This window comes from Cydia strobilella, chromosome 10, assembly GCF_947568885.1.
Source record: "Cydia strobilella chromosome 10, ilCydStro3.1, whole genome shotgun sequence".
In the NCBI taxonomy this organism is placed as follows: Eukaryota; Metazoa; Arthropoda; class Insecta; order Lepidoptera; family Tortricidae; genus Cydia; species Cydia strobilella.
This window is the reverse complement of record NC_086050.1, coordinates 2,268,663-2,289,836: the sequence shown is the minus strand read 5'-3', so window position 1 is coordinate 2,289,836 and position 21,174 is coordinate 2,268,663. Positions and strand designations below refer to the sequence as shown.

The 21,174-nt window shown below is 40.6% G+C and overlaps 2 protein-coding genes across 2 annotated transcripts; one reads left to right on the top strand and one right to left on the bottom strand.

Annotated features, from left to right (window-relative positions):
• The first annotated feature begins 1,057 nt into the window (after positions 1-1,057).
• LOC134744862 (cAMP and cAMP-inhibited cGMP 3',5'-cyclic phosphodiesterase 10A-like) lies at positions 1,058-14,781 on the top strand. The gene is made up of 15 exons (XM_063678793.1): positions 1,058-1,352; positions 2,024-2,227; positions 3,024-3,122; positions 3,368-3,570; positions 3,900-4,073; positions 4,503-4,642; positions 4,970-5,139; positions 5,599-5,732; positions 6,344-6,462; positions 6,810-7,047; positions 7,601-7,756; positions 10,095-10,274; positions 12,060-12,158; positions 12,984-13,153; positions 13,608-14,781. Exons 1-15 carry the CDS (start codon positions 1,199-1,201, stop codon positions 13,726-13,728), a joined length of 2,361 nt encoding a protein of 786 aa, XP_063534863.1. The 5' UTR covers positions 1,058-1,198; the 3' UTR covers positions 13,729-14,781.
• Positions 14,782-15,512: 731 nt separating this feature from the next.
• On the bottom strand, positions 15,513-20,876 carry LOC134744861 (sorting nexin-12). The gene is made up of 4 exons (XM_063678792.1): positions 20,615-20,876; positions 20,342-20,437; positions 20,051-20,153; positions 15,513-19,356 (listed from the first exon to the last, which is right to left on the bottom strand). Exons 1-4 carry the CDS (start codon positions 20,789-20,791, stop codon positions 19,229-19,231), a joined length of 504 nt encoding a protein of 167 aa, XP_063534862.1. The 5' UTR covers positions 20,792-20,876; the 3' UTR covers positions 15,513-19,228.
• Between the last annotated feature and the right edge of the window lie 298 nt (positions 20,877-21,174).

Below are 21,174 nucleotides of genomic sequence, written 5' to 3'. Positions count from 1 at the left end.
CTTGATTTTTATGAATTGACTATCCTGTAACATTGACGGAAAATACATATGGATCTTTAATAAAAGTATATTTTGTTCTTAGTTAAATAGCTAATTCTCCTAAACCAAAAATAGCAACGCCCAAGTGATACGACTAGTGTGTCTTGATTTTTATGAATTGACTATCCTGTAACATTAACGGAAAATACATATGGATCTTTAATAAAAGTATATTTTATTCTTAGTTAAATAGCGAATTCTCCTAAACCAAAAATAGCAACGCCCAAGTGATACGACTAGTGTGGGAGTGGTGAGACTTTGTAGGTTACACAGCTACCTCTACACTAATAAGCTATAAAAACGTATATATTGCAATGTTTTTATGGCATAAAAACTATTCCATCGCATTATTTTTCTGACGGCATTGGTATATTTTAATAAAATTATGTTATGCACAATTGCACACGCCAACTTCATTGTGACAAGCTATCAAATGTGAAACTTATTTGAAAGTATGAAAGTTGTTGTTGTTGTTGTAAGTATGTTGATTGCAAAACACTTATTAACACAAACCTTATTAGGGTTCCGTACCCAAAGGGTAAAAACGGGACCCTATTACTAAGACTCCGCTGTCTGTCTGTCTGTCTCCAGGCTGTATCTCATGAACCGTGATAGCTAGACAGTTGAAAGTTTCACAGATGATGTATTTCTGTTGCCGCTATAACAACAAATACTAAAAAGTACGGAACCCTCGGTGCGCGAGTCCGACTCGCACTTTGCCGATTTTTTAGTTTATCCCATGGGACCTCGTCCATTTGTGTTATAAATGCAATAATGCATTATTGTCCTATAATATTTATTTATTAGGTAAGTACTTATAAGAATTCTTGGCGCTATTCGCAAGACAACACAATGCAGTTACGACGCTTATGAGTTTTTGTATGATATAGGAGGCAAACGAGCTGACGAATCGCCTGTTGGTAAGCGAGTACACCCATGGACACCCGCAAACCCAGATAGGTTGTAAGTGCGTTGCCGGCCTCTTTGAGATGGACATTCAAAGGATTAGGTAAGTAAAGAAATAATTCTGTTAAATCCAACCTTCACATTACTAATGACAAGACTTTTGATTAAGATAAAAAAACTGCCAAACTTCTGATTGACATCAACTGTCATCATCTCAAAATAAACATATTTAGTTACATTTTCATTGTAAACCATGTCGGCGAAATCTGTTATAAAAACCGCAGCCAATGAAGACGAGGACGAAAAAAAGAATCAGAAAAAGCCCAATCTCCCATCCAATCTCACCATCACCAATAAAATGAGTAAAACCACAAGCCTACTTCGCAAAACGCAGTCGCATTTCTTAGGTAACTTTACAACAAGCTAAGGGAAAATCTTTTCAGTGACGTTTATGTTTTATTATAAGGTCATTGTGGAGAAGACCGCCAATCAGGTTCATCATCTACATGCTCTTTCGTCGCTAACTATTATGCGTTTGGTCACATACTGCACTTATTGGTCGGTAGAGCAGGAGTGAAGCTCTTCCTTCTGACTGTGTCCATTGACAGATTAGCCACGTGGCAAAAGTAGCAAATGCCACGGGCCCGCGCACCTTCGCATTGTGGCCGTAAAAAAACCTAAGTTCCACTTAGTTCACTTCGTCCGACAAAATTAAAACAATCCATGGGCCCCATGATTTATTACAGGCCCCGCGCTGGCTTAATCCGGCACTGACTGTGTCTGAGCGAAGTACAGTCGCCATCAAATATAGCTGAGCGGTCAAGGCTCTCACAAATATCTGAACACGCCTCCATTATCAAGGCGTTAGAGTGCGTGTTCAGATATTGTGAACACCTTGGGCGCTCCGATATATCTGATGGCGACTGTACTTTACGTATTTAAATACGAGAGTTCTTGCCCTATTACGGTCTTCACAACCGTCTTAAGCAATATTGTACTCGTTCTGAATAAATATAATTATTTTCATATCATAATCATAATCATTTATTTCTTCTTAGTATTAAAATATCCTCCTTAGTGTCCCCTGAGAAACTGGACAAGGCCACGAAAAGGGTTATAGCTCCGTACGCGCAGATAGTGAGGAAAGGGTTAAAAGAAGAGAGAAAAGAAGGAACGTACTTGGATATAAATAGGTTTAACGTGTTTTTGGAAGACACGGTTGATTTGGACTCGCTGCTGTATGAGACTGCTATGGTGTTGAAAACTGTTACTAATAGTTCTGGTAAGTTATTTACTATGTATACGAAAAATAGCCGGGTAGGCCAGTGTAGACGTGCCTCGCGCGCGCCGCCTCGGCCGAGGCACGTCTATACTGGCCGGTCTGGCCGTTTTGCTCGCTCTGTGTGGACCCGGCTACTCAAATGAGTAGATAACGATCCAGCGCCAATTATAAGTTCCTGTTTGACCTAATCGTTGACTGATAGAGCCTTAACTAAGGCATTGCATACTGTCCTTAGCTAGATACAATTACGGCGGTGGCAGAATAACAGCGTCCGTTGCTGAAAACCTTTGGGGCTGCTGTGCCCCGAAGCCTTTTTGGCACAGACATCAGCTGAGCCACCTTCCCTTTCAATTAGTTTGTAAGCATTATCGTGTACTTTTATTATGTACCTATGTTACAACTTCTTGAATAAACGTCTTTTATTATTATTGAATCCGCCATTTGTACTTTCTTGTATTGTGCAATAATATGATCGTAATTAAATAAATACCTACCTATCCCGTGAACCGAACTCTACGCTTCCTAATAGGTACTCAGGTAAGGTAGGCCGACCGAGTAAGTGGTTGAAAAAAATTGTGTTACACTCAGCAAAGTTTGCTTCTCGTGCTTTGAAACCCTAGCTACTCTCGCTTGCTCAGGTCTCAATATAAGCACGACAGGTATTAGTTACCACCCATGACTTTGAAAAATGCGTTCCGTAGACGCGTTTGGTCATCAAGTACCTACATAATTATTAGCTAATTCCGCAATAGGTACCTTAGTGAGTTTCTGTCATCAAATATTCATGTCATTTCAGGAGCGTTTGTGTACATAGTGAATAAAGTGAACAATGAACTGGTACTGATGCCAAAAAATACGAAAAATCCAGCGAGACATGAAGTCAACATTCCTATTGGTAAGTTATTTAATTTCCACATAATTGACGTGAATTTTAGTGCATAAAGCGATATTTTTAGAAATGGTCAAATTAACTAATAACCTATTAAAAAAGAAACTTTGTAACCTGTCTTAGAAGAAGACTTCATAATTTCATAGAAGTTTAACGTTTATAATACCACTAGCATCATTAAAACATAATAATATATATATAATTCAGACCTTAAAAATCCTTATCTTGTTACTACTTACCTATTACTTTAGAAGAGGGCAAAATGGCTGCAGCCCACGTGGCCTCTACCAAGGAATATCTCGTATTAGACGACGTGCAGCGCGACCGGCGCTTCTCCTCAGGGCTTCGCTGGATAGATGCCAAGACCGCGCTCGTCATGCCAGTACTGCAGCCTGACGGGGATTTATATGCTGTGCTAGAGCTGTATAGGACGTGTGCGGAGCCCTATGATGCGGTAAGGGCACGAGACCTTTGCCAGATTGTTAACCGGAAGAAATTTTCAAAAATCGAACGGGTGACAATTTAAGTTCCAGTTAGGATGAATAGAATGTGAAGAGTTTGCCTATGTCCGACGTACATTAGTAAAAAACAGATATAAGGCGTGGTCTCTCATGCTGAGAATTGCCACTTTAGCTTTGCTCCCACTTTGCTCCTTGTCACAAATGCCACAATGGCCCGCCGACCTGATCTTTATAATTCTGATGACATTATTTTCAATTCTCATTATGAAAGGCAATAAGCTGCAACTAGGTAATCTTTTAGAATTTCTGATACACTCCCCAGAACGTAGTGTACACGGTGGTGAGCGTAGCCTGCTGGGCAGGCGCAGCGGCGCACCAGGCCGCCGCTCGCGTCACACTACAGAAGACCGGCCATCTCAACGCGGAGCTGCGCGCTTTGCTGAATAGCTACTTCTGCAATCTAGCGTCTATCGACACGATGCTTACCGATATGTTGGTGAGTCGAAAGGCTCACTCTCTCTCTCTCTTCCTGGTTTATCTGTCTCAGTCATAACTGTCTGACGTTTACTTATTAGAATAAGTATTATGAGTACCTATGATGATATGCTTTTATCATTCTTATCTATTTTTGGCCATAGATGTGTACATGTGTACTTTATCATAACACACAGTTGTAGAAGAGAACGCAGAAACCTGCTATAAATTTTTAGTTATTGTACTAAAAACCTTATCTGGATCTGTCTGGAACTGTTGACAATTATACCAACTCTATGATATGATGAATACCTAGGTATATATAAATGATTTAAAGTTATCGTGAAACCAACTTTACATAAATTCGAAATGCAGGAATGTGTTCCTGTAAAACGAAGGTCCTAACGTCAAATGTTGAGACTTCTCCTCTCAATAACTGATGGTTTTTCAGGCGGTAGTGAAGTCCTTTATGGGTGCAATGCGGAGTAGCTTCTACATTATAAACAGGGAGCGAGCCGAGCTGACGGCCGATATGTGGGACGACGGCTGGGCAGAGACTACGGCTATGCCCCGGAAGAAGACTAAAATCGAGTACTTTAATAAATTTTGTCTCTATCTTTTGTCTTATAGCTTACCTACCTATTTCCTAGAAGTCGCGTCTATGTGGCTCTTGATTGTGGTTTTTATTGGTCTCTTTTTATTACCAAATGATGTATTTTCTTTCCAACTCTTCCCAGCAATACATTTTTCTATCCCAAATCCCAAGCCCGCCTCGAATCCAAATTCTATTACAATGATGAAGTATTATGTTATGTCTTTTGGATTTATTTAGTGCAGGACGCATATTTCCACATATTTAGATACTTAATTCTCTCACGTTTTCTCCATTACCTTACCTTAACCCTGTCATCCCATCAGCTTGAACGCCGACCAGACCCCGGCAGGCCTTGTGGCACGGACCGGGGTTACCCTCAATGTGCGAGATGCGTACAAAGACCCAAGATTCACGAAGGAGGTTGACCCTACTACCGGCACCGTCGTTCGATCGTGTCTGACTATGCCGATTATGGATAAGAAGGGAGTTATCGGTGAATCATATTATATTGGTGCTCTTAGTAATAACCTAACTCTTATGTCACTACATCAGCAAGGATTTGTCAAACTTCAACTTCAAAGGTTGCTGTCAATGTTGTTCATACATAATGCGGGTTTGACCTGACCGCTGACCGCAGAACGCATCCAGTGTGGCAAATCCTTAAACCTTGGGAAGTTAGATATGTGTAAGTTAAAGACCTTAATCCTACTTACCCGAGAAAAACCTGATTTACTTATACTAGAAGCCGAATGCACTCTAACTAATGCAGGGGCGTAGCAAGAGGATATGGCGCCCGGGACAGTCACCAAATTTGCGCCCCCTGACGACTGACAAAAGTTTCCTGCTGCTGCCTTTTGCCCATTTTGGCGCCCCCCCTTGGATGGCGCCCGGGGCACTTGCCCCCTCTGCCCCCCCCCCCCATCATACGATGTTGATAATTTGTACTTGACAGGAGTTGTTCAACTGACCAACAAAAAGAACGCGAAACCTTTCGAAGCCGAAGATGAGGAGATATTCAAAGTGTTCGTCAGCTATTGCTCTCTCATCGTGCAGTTCTACCACATGCATCAGGAGAAGATCTACCATGTACGTAAAGTGCCAATTGGTTTAAAGATTCAGCTTGTAGCGTTGCACTTGCGACCATAAAAAATCGTAGAGAAGCCAGTACTAATTTGGTTTTTATTTTTGAACCGTACGTACAGTGGCCATCAGATATATCGGAGCGGCCGAGTTGTTCACAATATCTGAACACGCACTCTAACGCCCTGACAATAGAGGCGTGTTCAGATAATGTGAGCGCCTGAATCGCTCCGATATATCTGATGGCGACTGTACGTATAAGTACTTAGTCAACTTGCTAAAAATAGAGAAAGTAAGTCGGTGAAAATCGAGTTCCATGTGCGCTCCGCCATTATACTTAGCTACATATTTTAGTTACGAAACATAATCTGCTGAAAGCTGAATGTAGGTATTACGACCTACAGGACGGTTGCTTCATTAATACACCCCGTTTCATCTTTATGTCTCTCATCTCGTTAAAAAGCGTTGTAAGAAAACTGTCGATTCTAGAAGTAAATACAATACACAAACTCAAAGAGCTTTTTGATATTTCATGGCCTTGTCTGTAAGTACAATGCATGTCAAAAATGTCTATATTTATTTTCAAACACTAATACATATTCTAAATGAATTTGTAGGAAAACCTCAACCACGTATACTGCGACCTGATGCATGTGCACCTGAAGCCGTGCCGACACGACTTCGACGAGCTCATGGAGACCAACGGGATAACGATACCGCCGAACAACTTCAACAGGTACCCTTACCTTGCCCTCCACTTGCACTATCCCACTAACCCGGGGTTAAGCGGTTAAACCTTGAGTTACGTACCCTATGCTCTATGCTGAATAAAGCCTCTAATAGGGCTAAAATAGAAGTCCATTTTGTAGGGTCTTAATTGTGTACCTATTCCGTCTCCAATCCTTCCCAGCCGCTCGTATCAAATCGTTGAGAACATTATAAAGGGAAGGGGTCTAAAAATCGACTAAATTATTGGTGAGTCAAACAAATAGCCAATAGCCAATTCATCAGTTTTAGATTTTGAGCACACTGGTCGAATAGTCTAAATAATTTGTAAGTTTCTAAAAGTCTGTTTAATTACAGCTACGACTTTCACATAAGCGAGATAAGCAAAGAAGACATGCCCGGGCTCGTATGCTACATGTTCAGCGAAACATTTATGGATAAAAATTTCGACCGCACGCAAATGGCAGACTTCGCGCTAACCGTGCTGGGATGCTACCGGCCCAACGCTTACCATAACGCAGAACACGCGTTTTGCTTCACGCACACTATGTACATGATTCTGATGACTAATCCAGGACACTTTGATCCCATTGAAGTATGTACCTATTGGTGCCATTTGGTGCCTTAATTTAATTTCGTAAGAGACACGGGGATATAACCGTGCTGGTGGTATTTTACTTACTGGCCCAACCCTTACATAACGCATATAACATGCATTTTATTGCTTGATTGATACTAGTTCTACCGTACGTCTTTATAAATTATTTCCAAAATATCCATGAGGGACTGCAATAGCGATATGATCACGCTAGTCATGTGACATGACATGATATCTGTAAAGCTGACCGTAAAATATGTGCGTTTAGCACAAAAAAGCTGGGAATATTGTTTCTAGTTCAGTTCAAGTTTCCTAATAATTCCTCTTCCGTTCAACTAGTGAAGGTTGACATTCAATTTATTTTTATTTTTCCCAGTCTTGGCGAATACGAAAAGTTCGACGGTATTTCTTATCCCAGTTGTACGCATACACGTGATAGCACGATAATGACATTGCCTATCACATTCCATCTAGTGGTATTAAAAAGTTACAGATGCTTTATCGTCCTCCATCATACGCCTGCTAATGACAATAAACTTCTGTTCACTAGACAGCGGCACTACTCCTGTCCGGGCTGTGCCACGACCTGGACCACCCCGGCCTCAACAACAACTTCCTCGTGCTCATCAACCACCCGCTCTCACAGATGTACAGGACCTCGCTGCTGGAGTACCACCACTACTTCCTCGCCAAGAAGCTTATTGAGGTAACAACAGCTAATAGTTGCCCAATGTCACAGTAGGTGGCGCTGTACTACCTTGCGCCCGTGGGTCTGTCCACGATCTGGAACACCCCGGCGTCAACAACTTACTCGTGCTCATCAAACACCGCTCTCACAAATGTACAGGACCTCGCTGCTGGAGTACCACTACTACTTCCTCGCTAAGAAGCTTATTGAGGTAACAACAGCTAATAGTTGCCCAATGTCACCGTAGATGGCGCTGTACTACCTTGCGCCTGTGGGTCTGTCCATAACCTGGACCACCCCGGCGTCAACAACAACTTCCTCGTGCTCATTAACCACCCGCTCTCGCAGATGTACAGGACCTCGCTGCTGGAGTACCACTACTACTTCCTCGCCAAGAAGCTTATTGAGGTAACAACAGCTAATAGTTGCCCAATGTCACCGTAGATGGCGCTGTACTACCTTGCGCCTGTGGGTCTGTCCATAACCTGGACCACCCCGGCGTCAACAACAACTTCCTCGTGCTCATTAACCACCCGCTCTCGCAGATGTACAGGACCTCGCTGCTGGAGTATCACTACTACTTCCTCGCCAAGAAGCTTATTGAGGTAACAACAGCTAATAGTTGCCCAATGTCACCGTAGATGGCGCTGTACTACCTTGCTCCTGTGGGTCTGCCACGCCACAACCTCCGCGTCAACAATAACTTCCTCGTGCTCATCAACCACCCGCTCTCACAGATGTACACAGGACTTCGCTATTTTAGTACCACCAACTTCCTCGCCAAGAAGCTTATTGAGGTAACAACAGGTAATAGTTGCCCAATGTCACAGTAGATGGCGCTGTACTACCTTGCTCCTGTGGGTCGGCCACGCCACAACCTCCGCGTCAACAACAACTTCCTCGTGCTCATCAACCACTTCCTCGTGCTCATCAACCACCCCCTCTCACGGATGTACTGGACTTCGCTATTGGAGTACCACCACTACTTCCTAGCCAAGAAGCTTATTGAGGTAACAACAACTAATAGTTGCCCAATGTCACAGTAGATGGCGCTGTACTACCTTGCTCCTGTGGGTCGGCCACGCCACGACCTCCGCGTCAACAACAACTTCCTCGTGCTCATCAACCACCCGCTCTCACGGATGTACACAGGACTTCGCTATTTTAGTACCACCACTACTTCCTCGCCAAGAAGCTTATTGAGGTAACAACAGGTAATAGTTGCCCAATGTCACAGTAGATGGCGCTGTACTACCTTGCTCCTGTGGGTCGGCCACGCCACAACCTCCGCGTCAACAACAACTTCCTCGTGCTCATCAACCACTTCCTCGTGCTCATCAACCACCCCCTCTCACGGATGTACTGGACTTCGCTATTGGAGTACCACCACTACTTCCTAGCCAAGAAGCTTATTGAGGTAACAACAACTAATAGTTGCCCAATGTCACAGTAGATGGCGCTGTACTACCTTGCTCCTGTGGGTCGGCCACGCCACGACCTCCGCGTCAACAACAACTTCCTCGTGCTCATCAACCACCCGCTCTCACGGATGTACAGGACTTCGCTATTGGAGTACCAACATTACTTCGTAGCCAAGAAACTTATTGATGTACCTCCGAGTCTTTTTTTTATGAAATAGGAGGCAAACGAGCAGACGGATCACCTGATGGTAAGCGATTACCGCCGCCCATGGACACCCGCAACACCAGAGGGTCTTTTGTGAATACTTGCAGTTTATACACAAGCTCTGAGGAAGAGAAATTAACTTCTCAGCCACGAAATCATGGTCTAGACTTCGTGCTCTATCTTTAAAAATGAAAATGAAAAAGCGTTTATTGGTTACAATATTGTGTACAGCAAATTATGGTTGGAATCTCCAAGTAAGTAAAGTTATACTTGTGGCCAGGGGCGTAGCTAGAGGATATGGCGCCCGAGGCAGTCACCAAATTTGCGCCCCCTGACGACTGACAAAAGTTTTCCTGCTGCTGCCTTTTGCCCATTTTGGCGCCTCCCCTTGGATGGCGCCCGGGGCACTTGCCCCCTCTGCCCCCCCCCCTAGTTACGCCACTACTTGTGGCAGATCCCGCTCTTCCTATCAAAGTTCTTTAAATTCCACCTTTGGACCTAAATTTTGAACCCCAAATAAACTTGAAAAAGATGTGGTAACCATATGGTGTGGCCGTCAAATTTTACATTTCGAGTTTCGACATATCGCTAATACTTATTACGCCAATATTTCATAACTGTTAAAACAATAATTCTAGAAAAGACAGTTCAATACGCATGCACCAACATAAGTTTGTTCAACTAAAGTGCTGTAAATAAAGTGTTTCTTATCTATTTTCTTTTATTTTAGGATAAGAAAATCATATCAAACCTGCCGCCAGCCGACCAAGAGCGCCTGCTAGCTGAGATAAAATACGACATTCTCTGCACGGACCTGGCTGTGTACTTCCAAGTGAGGGCTCAGCTCGCCAACATAGTCGCCGAAGGAACCTTCGACTGGAAATTGTCTACACATAGGAACTTGCTTAAGGTAAAAAAGTAACATATTATGCCTTCTATTATAGGAAGATTGATTATACTGAACATGGGCTTCCACGCCACAAAATAAGGTTCTGTAAAATAATTTAAGACAATTTTACAAAAATACTTATTGGAGAAGAGTTACTATTCACTACTCAGTCCCGGAATAAATAGTTGGTCAAGTAAAATCCTGTCTGTAAAAAAAGGCGGCAAATAAAAAAAAAATTGGCGCTAAAGGGATATCGTCCTATAGAAAATTTGAATTTCGCGCCTTTTTCTACTGACATGATTTGCTTGACCAGCTATATATAGTTGAAACTGCACAATACTAGTATTCATTATTTTTTAATTTTTGATGAATAAAATAAAACTATGAAAACGGATTATATCGCGTATATTGAATTTATAATACATCCCGACGTTTCGAACAACCGATACCGCGGATACCGCGGGTCAACCAGAGGTCCCACATTAAGATCCCCACAGTTGAGCGCAGGCCTGCCATTCTGCCTTTTGTCAGGGGGGTCACGGACAGGATCAGCCACATCTTGAAGCGTGCTTCTATAAAAACATATTTCAAGCCAATGAAGAAGATGTCACAATTCCTGAGGCCTGTAAAATGCAATACCCCTCTACAGACTGCAGGAGTGTACAGGCTGGACTGTGAGTGTGGCCTATCATATGTCGGGCAGACGAAACGGAGCATTTCCACTCGGGTGAAGGAACACATAGCTGATGTCAAGCACCGTCGACCTAGGTCTGCTGTCTGTGAGCATGTCATGGATAAAGCCAATCACTCAATCAAGTTTGATAAGCCTCTGGTTCTTGCCAAGGAGAAGCGTTACATACCCAGAATGCTGCGCGAGGCCATTGAGATTAAGAAATATCCAAACTTTAATAGGGAAGATGGTTTTTCTCTACCACTAGCTTGGGATCCTGTAGTCCACCTGATAAAGGAGCAAGCGAGACATAGACTGTGAGACCGTAGTGTCGGATGATGCTGGACATTCTGATGTTTTGAAAAGATGTGTCCCGCCGAGTTTGTTGCCGGTCCCATATTGGGATACCCTCCTACAATTTAGGAGGGAATTAAATCTTCTCGGGTCCGTGGTGTAGGGTTGGAGCCGGCATAGTTTTTTTTTTTTTTTTTTTTTTATCGCGTATATATATATATCTTTACCTGAAAAATAATTATAGTGTAAAACTAGCCTTATGAACCGATTTTGCATGTACAACCAGCCTTAAAGTTTGTAGTCTATGATTGTTCATTATTTTAGTATGTGGGTATTTTTGCATTTTGTAATTTTTCCTCAGTCACCCGTTGACCACGAACGCTGTAAAGAGTTCGAAACGTCGGGATGTATTATAAATTCAATATACGCGATATAATCCGTTTTCATAGTTTTATTTCATGAGTAACTATCGCGGTAACCGAAGACAATATTTTGATGAATAGTTTTATTTGAATGTCCGTGCAGTGTAATTTGGTGGTCTGTGAGTTTATAAGTAACCTAATGCTTTTGTATAAGATTAAATTGCTGTGCCCATACAGGGTCTATATTCCATGTAAATGTAATATATTGGCAATAAAGATATTTGAAGTTGAAGTTGAAAAAGCCGCCATGGCTGCAGCAGTCACAGGGATGAGCAAAATAAACGATATATAACGATTTATCACGACACTGTCTATTTTCTACAAACAGTAAGAACGTTAGCTCCATCTTAAACTGCTTTATAATCATAATATTATCTAAAACCGCTTCATAATTTATTATTATTACCATCTTATTTACAGGGAATACTTATGACGACAAGTGACCTCTCGGGATGCTGCAAACCATTTGGTGTTGCTAAAGCTATAACAGCTTGTATATACGAAGAATTTTATAATCAAGTAAGTTTTGAAACAAACGTTATTTATTATACACCGTGTTTTTATTGAATTCCGTTAACTTCGGGGTATGGTTATGTACGTTTAAGAAAACTAAATGGCATAGGTTAAATATATATATATATTATAAAAAGTAATTAAATGTTGCATATAGCGTTGTTGTAACATGGGCATAAAGGGGCCCACTGACTATCAGTCCGCTGGACGATATCGGCCTGTCAGTTGTTCGGACGGAACTGTCAAATTTTTGTTCTAACTGACCGGCCTATATCGTCCGGCGACTGATAGTCAATGGGCCCCTTTCCATTTAACTCAACCAAACAATTGAATACTGTGACATATCAATGTCATTTCGAACATCGAGCGTCCGAGATAGTACTTAAGTTTAGTAGCAAATGTATGAACTCATACTAAACACTTAATCAATATGTAATCAAGCCCTAAGGCAAGTGTACATGCTCGTAGGGGCCTAATCAGAAAGAAATAAATTATTGATTATCTCCGAAATGGAGTCAATTAGAGTATCGGTGTATTTTAGAAAGTTACTTGATTTAAGCTAAGGTATACACCCTTGTAATTAACGGAAATATAAAAAAAACACCGTGTATACATAACGTAGTGTTTTTTTTCTGCCAGTCAAAAATAGGCCAAATATGATCACATGATTTCTGGACGACCCCCTTCAAGAAAAGACTGTTCTCCCATCTCTGATGGCCATAAGGGACGGTAATGCATACCATCAAGCGTTTGCCTTCTATATCATACAAAGGGCTCCGCTTTTTAAATCGATTATTGTCTGACCGGATTCTCAATTGCTAATGTTTTCAGGGCGACAAAGAGCGCGAAATGGGCTACACCCCGCTAAGCATGATGGACCGCAAGCGCTCCTCGAACCAGCCCGCCGAACAGATACAATTCCTCTGTGTGGTGGTGATGCCCTGTCTACTCCTACTACAACATGTGTTCCCTAACACGGCGCAACTTGCTGATAATTGCAGGTACAGTACCCGGAGATAAATATTGCACATTGGTCTTTTAAAAGAGACAATTTTATTGGCAGTTTAAGGCCGTTCCATCGGTTTGCCGCTATCACTGTCACATTTAGCAAGAAAGAACGGGAAAGACCATGCGCGCCAAGTGTCAATTTTGATCGAATTTTGTCGATTTTTGTTTATTTTAAAAACGTTGCCTTGCAATATCGAAATTCGAAAGCTGTCAAATTACTATTTAAGGTAGATTGTTTATTCTTCTTTTTTTTGTTTATAGTGTCACATAATAAATAACCAAGTAGGTACCTAGGTACACCATGGCCCAATGTAGGCCAGTCCAAGAGACGCATTTCTGCGTTAGAGGGAACAAGTGATATTGCTATCTCATTCCACCGCATAGCTGCGTCCCTTAGACTGGCCTACGCTGGGCCATGGTGTACAGGAGCCATACCTTTTTTTATAGATCGACCCAAGAATCGTGGCATGAGGAGATAGAGATCCGCGGTCAGAAGCTGTGGAAACAGGACGACTCGCTCGCGAGCTTCGGACGCAAACCCCTGAAATACACCCCAGCCCCAGAGTAGGCGGACTATTAAATATGCACCTTACACTGAGGAGATAAGAGTGTTTTTGCTTTGTACGATACACTTCGTCTGGCTTGCCAATCGTGTCACAAAGTAGTTGAAGATAACTGGTCTAAAATGTAGTAAATGTACATGTATTTCTTTAAAATTTACAGGGTGGCTACCTTTATTGCCACCACACGGTGGCTCAGTAAGATCAATTCCCTAAAACTAGGCAAGTCGGTTGGAACAGAGTTCCGTAGACGCTCCACGAATGCTACCTATAGTCTATCTATTCCGCATGGATATTAAAAAAAATCCACGTGACTCGGGCGTTGGGACATTTATCGCGTTAATGCGACATATGCTGGGGCCACTTAACGGGAAATGCCGGGAAACGCGTTTATTCTACTTTTTTCATACGGCCACACTGGGATTATTGCGATAATCTACGGCGTTTCCCGTTAGTGTGGCCCCGGCAATAAGGTCACACTGGGATTATTGCGATAATCTACGGCGTTTCCCGTTAGTGTGGCCCCGGCAATAAGGTCACACTGGGATTATTGCGATAATCTACGGCGTTTCCCGTTAGTGTGGCCCCGGCAATAAGGTCACACTGGAATTATTGCGATAATCTACTGCGTTTCCCGTTAGTGTGGCCCCGGCAATAAGGTCACACTGGGATTATTGCGATAATCTACGGCGTTTTCCGTTAGTGTGGCCCCGGCAATAAGGTCACACTGGGATTATTGCGATAATCTACGGTGTTTTCCGTTAGTGTGGCCCCGGCAATAAGGTCACACTGGGATTATCGCGATAATCTACGGCGTTTTCCGTTAGTGTGGCCCCGGCATCACTGTCTAACAAAACCGATGTTTGAAAGCCATTGTCACATCTTCTTTCACATTTTTGTTTAAATGCATTTTGTAATGTAACTAATGATGTGTTGCCTGAATAAACATTATTCTTTTCTATTCACGTTGTCCCTCTCTAACACAACGCCGATGACACTGCTCGGAGCAGTCGTGAGCCGGACACGTCCGACCAATTGAGTGATATACCGCTGGTATAGATATCAGCCAGTTTCTGCTGTGTGACGATTGGCTGTCCTGTCCATTCTAAGTTTGAATGTGAATAAATACTTAAGTTTTGAAAAAGGTGGTTTTATTTTAGTTTATTATGGTAAAAAATATCGCCAGGTTCAGGTGACGCCCAGAACTCTATACCTGTCGCGTCGAACAGAGTAGCTGTCATGTTTGTAGACTTTTTTGGAAGTTAAGCTCATTATTTCATTTAGAAATGTAAAATTTTAGAGTTAGACCAGGATAAGTCTGCAACGATTTTGATAGCACACGCAGTGCCTATTATTTTAAACGTCAAAGTTCTATGAAATTATGACGTATAAATAACACTTGCAGTGCTTAAGGGGGATTAGGGGGACGGAACTGTCACAGAGATCATGCGTAGCGACAGAGCTCGACAGGTATAAAGTCACCACAAGTTCAGAGCGAATAGTCAACCGTATCTAGGGTTGCCATCCTGATAAAAATCCTGACATTCCTTGTAACAGAGATTTGGCGTAGCTTGAGCGACGCCCCGGCGGCGCGCTGCGCTCCGCGGTGGGTCATTCCTAAAAATCCTCACACTTGCCAAGTCTGGCCGCAATCCGGACAAAGGGTCAGAAATCGTGACATGTCGGACAAATCCTGACGTATGGCAACACAAACCGTACCAGTAATAAAGCAAGGCATTATGAGTTTTCGTTATCACCTATGATACCAGTCTCTTCAATAAAACAACGATAGTGACATGATAGCAAATTTATTTCATTATATCCTATTATGATCGACATAATACGTAACCGAATGTTAACTTGCGTTTGACAGATACCTGACATTTATATTCTCTGTATATCTAAACAGTCATTTATCCTAACCGACAACACATGCTGTTCAAATTAGATATTATATAAAACTACATTACGTGGCGACTTTAGAACGATCGTATCTCGACACATGAGCCTATTCAAAAGGGCTTATTTATCTATGCAACCATACAAAAATAAGCCCTTTTGAAAAGACACTCAAATGTTGCTCACGAGTTGACTGCCACTTACATTCTTTTTTATTTTAGTGGCTAACAAGCGTACGGCCCGCGTGGTAAGTAGTCACCTTAGCCTATGGACGATGGCATTCCAACTTGCACGTTACACTTACAGGTAGGTATATCTATGAAAACGTGGTTAATGTGGAAAGGACTTACTTTTAATCTCGTCGTTGGCAAGAAAAATCGAAAGAGGACGAAATATCGGCTGTTCCATCAGAAAAAAGACTGCTAAAGCGCTGTCCTTGTCACTTTTAAAGGCAATCAACTCGTGCGCACAATGCAGTTACGAACTTTCGAAAGCAACCCTCCAATTACCAATTTTGTACACCCAAGGCGAAAAATGTTTTTAAAAAGTCAATTCATTTACCTATGCCTTCAGGCACTGTTTAAAATACTTCGATTATCGGCGAATGGTTACCATTGATCAGATTCTCGAATCGATACAATTTGAGATAAGGCATCACTATGGCAACTCGAATATAACTCGAATTTGAGAATCTTACCATAGAAAACACACTAGTGTTTCTTCGATAAGAATTACTATTTTATTTGTAGTCAAAGTAAGCAACTACAACGATGTACTCGTGTTGACATATTTATGTCATCTTGGCTATGTAGATATTTTCGACTGACTACAAATGTTGAATACATGAGTCATTCTACTTTGTACTGCAGGTACCTATTTTTGTCCCCAGAAGACATTATTTTATTTTTGTATTTGTAAATTATGTAATTTGTTTATTTTTTTAATTTGTGTAATTGTATATCAATATAAAGCACATTTTAATGCTGCACTAACGATACCATGTAACCAAAGTCTATCTTTTATCTATTTTTTTAAAGGTAACAAAGTTGTCATTATGAGTGAAAGAGCAGGGACGGTAGTACGGTAGCAAAGTTGTATATTTGCCTACTCCGGCCAGACTATAAATAATAAAAAAAAAGCCAATGGTCAAATATTGAGGCCTAATCTGTGCATATCAATTTTTAGTAGCTAGTATAGGTTTTCCCGTGGGGCTACAGTATGGGGTTCTTCAAAAAAGGAGTGTACAGGTTTTTAAAGGGTCGGCAACGCGCGTGTAATATCTCTGGTGTTGCAGGCGTTCATAGGCTACGGTAACTGCTTACCATCAGGCGGGCCGTATGCTTGATTGCCACCGACGTGGTATAAAAAATAAAAAATAAAGTTACGATTATGAAAATTTCAAGATTGTTTTAAATCATTAAAACCTGCAGTAAAAAGTAGAATGACCCACTTATCGAAGATAAGCCTTGACGTGCGAGAATCGCGGCGCGAAGCCGCAAACGCGAGTGTGGAGTCTATTTTGCTAATCAGCTTAATCGACTCCACACTCGCGTTCGCAGCTTCGCGCCGCGTAGTCTGGAGCGGGCTCTAGAGTGGTTTAAAACCCAAACGCCTACTTGGTGTTACAGGAATTCACGTAGGTGATGTTTATACCACGCAACCGATGTAAGATATTATGACATGACATACTATTAAACCCATATATGCCCATTGGGTTGTTTTCAACCCACTGGGAAAACTCTACTCCCTCATAAAAATAAGTAAAAGCCTGTAACCTCATGGAGTTCAGACCAAAAAGTAGTTCTGGGCATATATGGGTTATAAATTATTAGTTTAATAAAAAAAAGCTTAGATTGATTTATCAGTATCACATTATATCCGATTGTCCGCCAATGTTCTATGCTTATTAATATGTAAGGTCATAAGATCTTATAAAACGGTTATTGTGGTAACCTATGTTTGTTTTTCAATTTTTAATCTATGTTTAAACTAAATATAAGTCTAATTAGATTACAATCCCATCAATGCTCCAAGCCTAGAATTGTTTGGTTCGTTTATCGCCATCTTTAAAATCAAAAGTCGATAATCGAAATAATTAAGTTTTTTTTTAACTATCTAGGCCAGAAGCATCTCAACTCATACCAAATAAACCAGGAAAATAAATACACTTAGCTAGCTCAAACATGATGAAACTCCCGCGGAAAAGAGACCCCACAATATGTGAGTGAGAAGGATTATCTCGTTTCAGAGGTCTCTTGCGCAAGGAATTAATTTAGAAAACAAGATGGCGAATGAATACAAACAAATGAGATTTTGATTTAATGTATACAAAATAAAGTAAAATTACCTTAATGTTTAATCTATTGACTATAACATATAATTACTCGCAATGCTAACTGAATATACATAGAGATTATGAACGCTAAACAATTTCAACAATTCCAATAATATTGCTTAATTTCAAACAATAACTAATTTTGTTCTAATTTTATTAGTGTCTATACATTTGAGTCATGTCATAGCGAATAACGTTGACTACTCAAATGTAGACAGTATAATGATTCACTGTTCGCACCAGATTGTTGCAGTCTGAACGCAATAATAAATATCTTTTTTATCTGTGGAATGCAGTGCCGTATAAGAAATCCGTCGTCATTTTCCATCGCTCGAAGGTTATTGCATTCGTGATATTTTAATATGATCACTGATACATTATCTAATACTTTGGAACAATCCCCCCATTTTATTATTAGTGCTGTTAGTGTAATGTGAACAGATAAGTTAGTGTAAATAGATCATTTGTATTTTAAATAATGGTTGAACTGGAGTCGGTGTCATTAATTATCAATGGCAAGTCCAGTCTTGACGAAGAATCATTGTTTTATAGAATCAAGAACATTAGTAATCATAATTCATAACAATATGCATAGTGATTTATCTTGGTTAAACCCAGGTACATTTTTAAACTTTATCAGTCCAAGTTCACTTGTCAACTGTTTGTTATTTTAACAGTGATATTAATAAACAGTTAATAAAGTTTGACTAAAATTCTGGATTCTATATATGACTCAGGCTCCGTAGTCCAATTATCAGAGCATAAGAACTAAATTAAAACTTTCTCTTACTGAATTTGTATTGTATAAAACTACTTTTTAAAGAAAAATACATTTTACATAGAATGCCTGGGTGAAAACATACACTGGATCTTCAGTTGATTATGCTAATACCTACTCATACACAGATAATATAAGAGATCTTTTTCTTACGCAAAATCTGTTTATATAATAGCACCCTTTATAAACCTTAACTAAAAAGGTGGGTAGTCTAATATTAGACGTGTTGGTGACTAATTTTACGTACTCGAGACTTTTAAGAGCAATTCTTTTGAGGAATGCAGTAGAATGCCTGGGTTTTTTAGAATATATAAAAGATATAAGCAATATTATCCTGTGTATAGTATTCTTAATACTAATTTACCCCCTTTATTGTATACATCTAAAAATCACCAACCACGCAAAAGTATCTCATCTTTAAAAAGTAGTTTCCAACACCTGCTTAAATAAAGATTGTATGAGGCGAACTGTTCCAAAGTTGGGCGGAGTGTGATTATTATGTGTTCCGTATCTTGCCGGGGACATAGTTCTTGTCGATGGTTGGCTCCTGCAGGAACATGTGCAGGCAGCGTTCGTTCTGCGCTAGCGGGTGCCCGGCTATCTTGTTGATGAATGTTTCTAAGCCTGGAATGTTTGACAGGTGGTAAAAAATTGATGATATTGCGAGATGAAGAACACATTAAAATTAATGGAAACTATTATCATTATATTGTGAAAAGGGAGTGTGCATTGGAAAGGACCAAATGGCAGGAAAGAGAGGAGGCCTTTGCCAAGCAGTGGGACACTCTTATTAAAAAAAACATCTTAATGCACTATACTTTATTGATAACTAGCAGGCAGGTTTGACTTATGCAATAACAAAAAGTTGATAAATCGAATTTAAACTGTTGTGAGACATACTAACATTAAACATGTCACGCGAGTGACTAAAACAAGTGTCTAAACCGTGAAATTATTTAAGGTTGATAAATATCACTAGCATATTTCTTGGTAATAATTGTCGGTGCTTAAAAATAGAGACATGCTTACCAAAACATGTCATGTAAATGGCTAAATAACATGTGAGTTAAACCATAAAATTAGTTTAATTTTAGTATGACTCACAACAATTCAAATTCAACATCTATGTTATTGACAAGCTTTGAAATGTTGATTAAATGTGCCTCATTCATGTTCTAAAAATAGATTTCAGCTAGACATGGCACATTTGTGGAGTGCTTGCTATTGCAAAATATTGTGAAATTGATGATATGTTAGGTCAGGGTCAAACGCTAAAAACCTGATCATGAAAATTAAAGTTCTAACACATAACATATACCTTTTCTGCGGTCTTCTATAAATTCCTCTTCAAATATGCCATCATCTCCCCGGAAAGGCAATTGCCTCTTTAAAGCTTTGCCTGGCAAAGGTGGTACCACAATCTAAAACACAAGAATATAGTTAATAAAAAGAATTAGCACTAAAAACCACTTACCTACTTCATTATTCAACCCTTGAAGATTGTTTATGAAAATCTTTGTAAAACAGTTTTGTTGGTCAAATATTATTGTTGTTAAAAAGATAACAATTCGACCGTTTATCAGCAATGAGTCAAACAAAGTGGGCATACCTTGCTGTCTCGTTCTAGTTCGTTTCTGAGCCATTCGAAGTCGCTGTACCGCCGCCTCACGCTCGACTCTTTCACTTTGAACACGGGCAGATTGGTCTGTAAGCAGGAAACGAATTCTACATCAATAATTGCCGCAAATCGGCAGATTGACGCGCCGAGCTCACCTTGGCCTCCGCGATACGCCCACAAAAAACAAAACAAACTTACCAACGAAGCGTAAACAGATAATCTAATTACTCTACTCTATTAATAGATGCTTGGAGAAGTTCTCACCCTCATGCGGACTTCGTAATCCGTATAGCGTTTCTTCCCGACTCCCATTGTCGTTACTGGGTTCACCACGTCAATTTCGAGGAAATTGGCCGGCGCCGCATACGCGTCGTCGAGCGTTTGTTTCTTAACATTTAACCGCCTCGTCGCGTCCGCTGTTGTGTCCTCAGCAGCCATCATTACGCTTTATTTCACAAACAATCACAAACTTAATAATTGGACGGCCCACTAATCAAAAGGAAATGACATGATTTGAGATTTGACGTTTAAAAAATCATGGCGATGTGTCATCGGTCAAGTTTAAAAATCTACCATAATCAGTGTGAAAAACTACAAGTTTTATAAGCACCTCAATCTTTGTATTTACAAAATATTCCAAAATGTGCTTAAGCTTAAAAAAATTACGCTTACTTGTACAAACATCATGTACCACGCACAACGCAACGCAATACTGGAGAGTTTTTTGTATATCAAGAAACCACCAAATTAGTAATTTTTTTCTACTGTTGGTATTACTGGAACTAGTTTTTTTTTTTTATAAAGATTCAAAGGAATCGCTTGTT

Coding starts and splice junctions, on each gene's coding strand:
- LOC134744862 (XM_063678793.1), top strand. CDS start 1,199: ATGTCGGCGAAATCTGTTATAAAAACCGCAGCCAATGAAGACGAGGAC. Junction 3,571..3,899: donor GTGCGGAGCCCTATGATGCG/GTAAGGGCACGA, acceptor TACACTCCCCAG/AACGTAGTGTACACGGTGGT. Junction 4,074..4,502: donor CGATGCTTACCGATATGTTG/GTGAGTCGAAAG, acceptor ATGGTTTTTCAG/GCGGTAGTGAAGTCCTTTAT.
- LOC134744861 (XM_063678792.1), bottom strand. CDS start 20,791: ATGATGGCTGCTGAGGACACAACAGCGGACGCGACGAGGCGGTTAAAT. Junction 20,154..20,341: donor AACTAGAACGAGACAGCAAG/GTATGCCCACTT, acceptor CTTGTGTTTTAG/ATTGTGGTACCACCTTTGCC. Junction 19,357..20,050: donor TATAGAAGACCGCAGAAAAG/GTATATGTTATG, acceptor CAAACATTCCAG/GCTTAGAAACATTCATCAAC.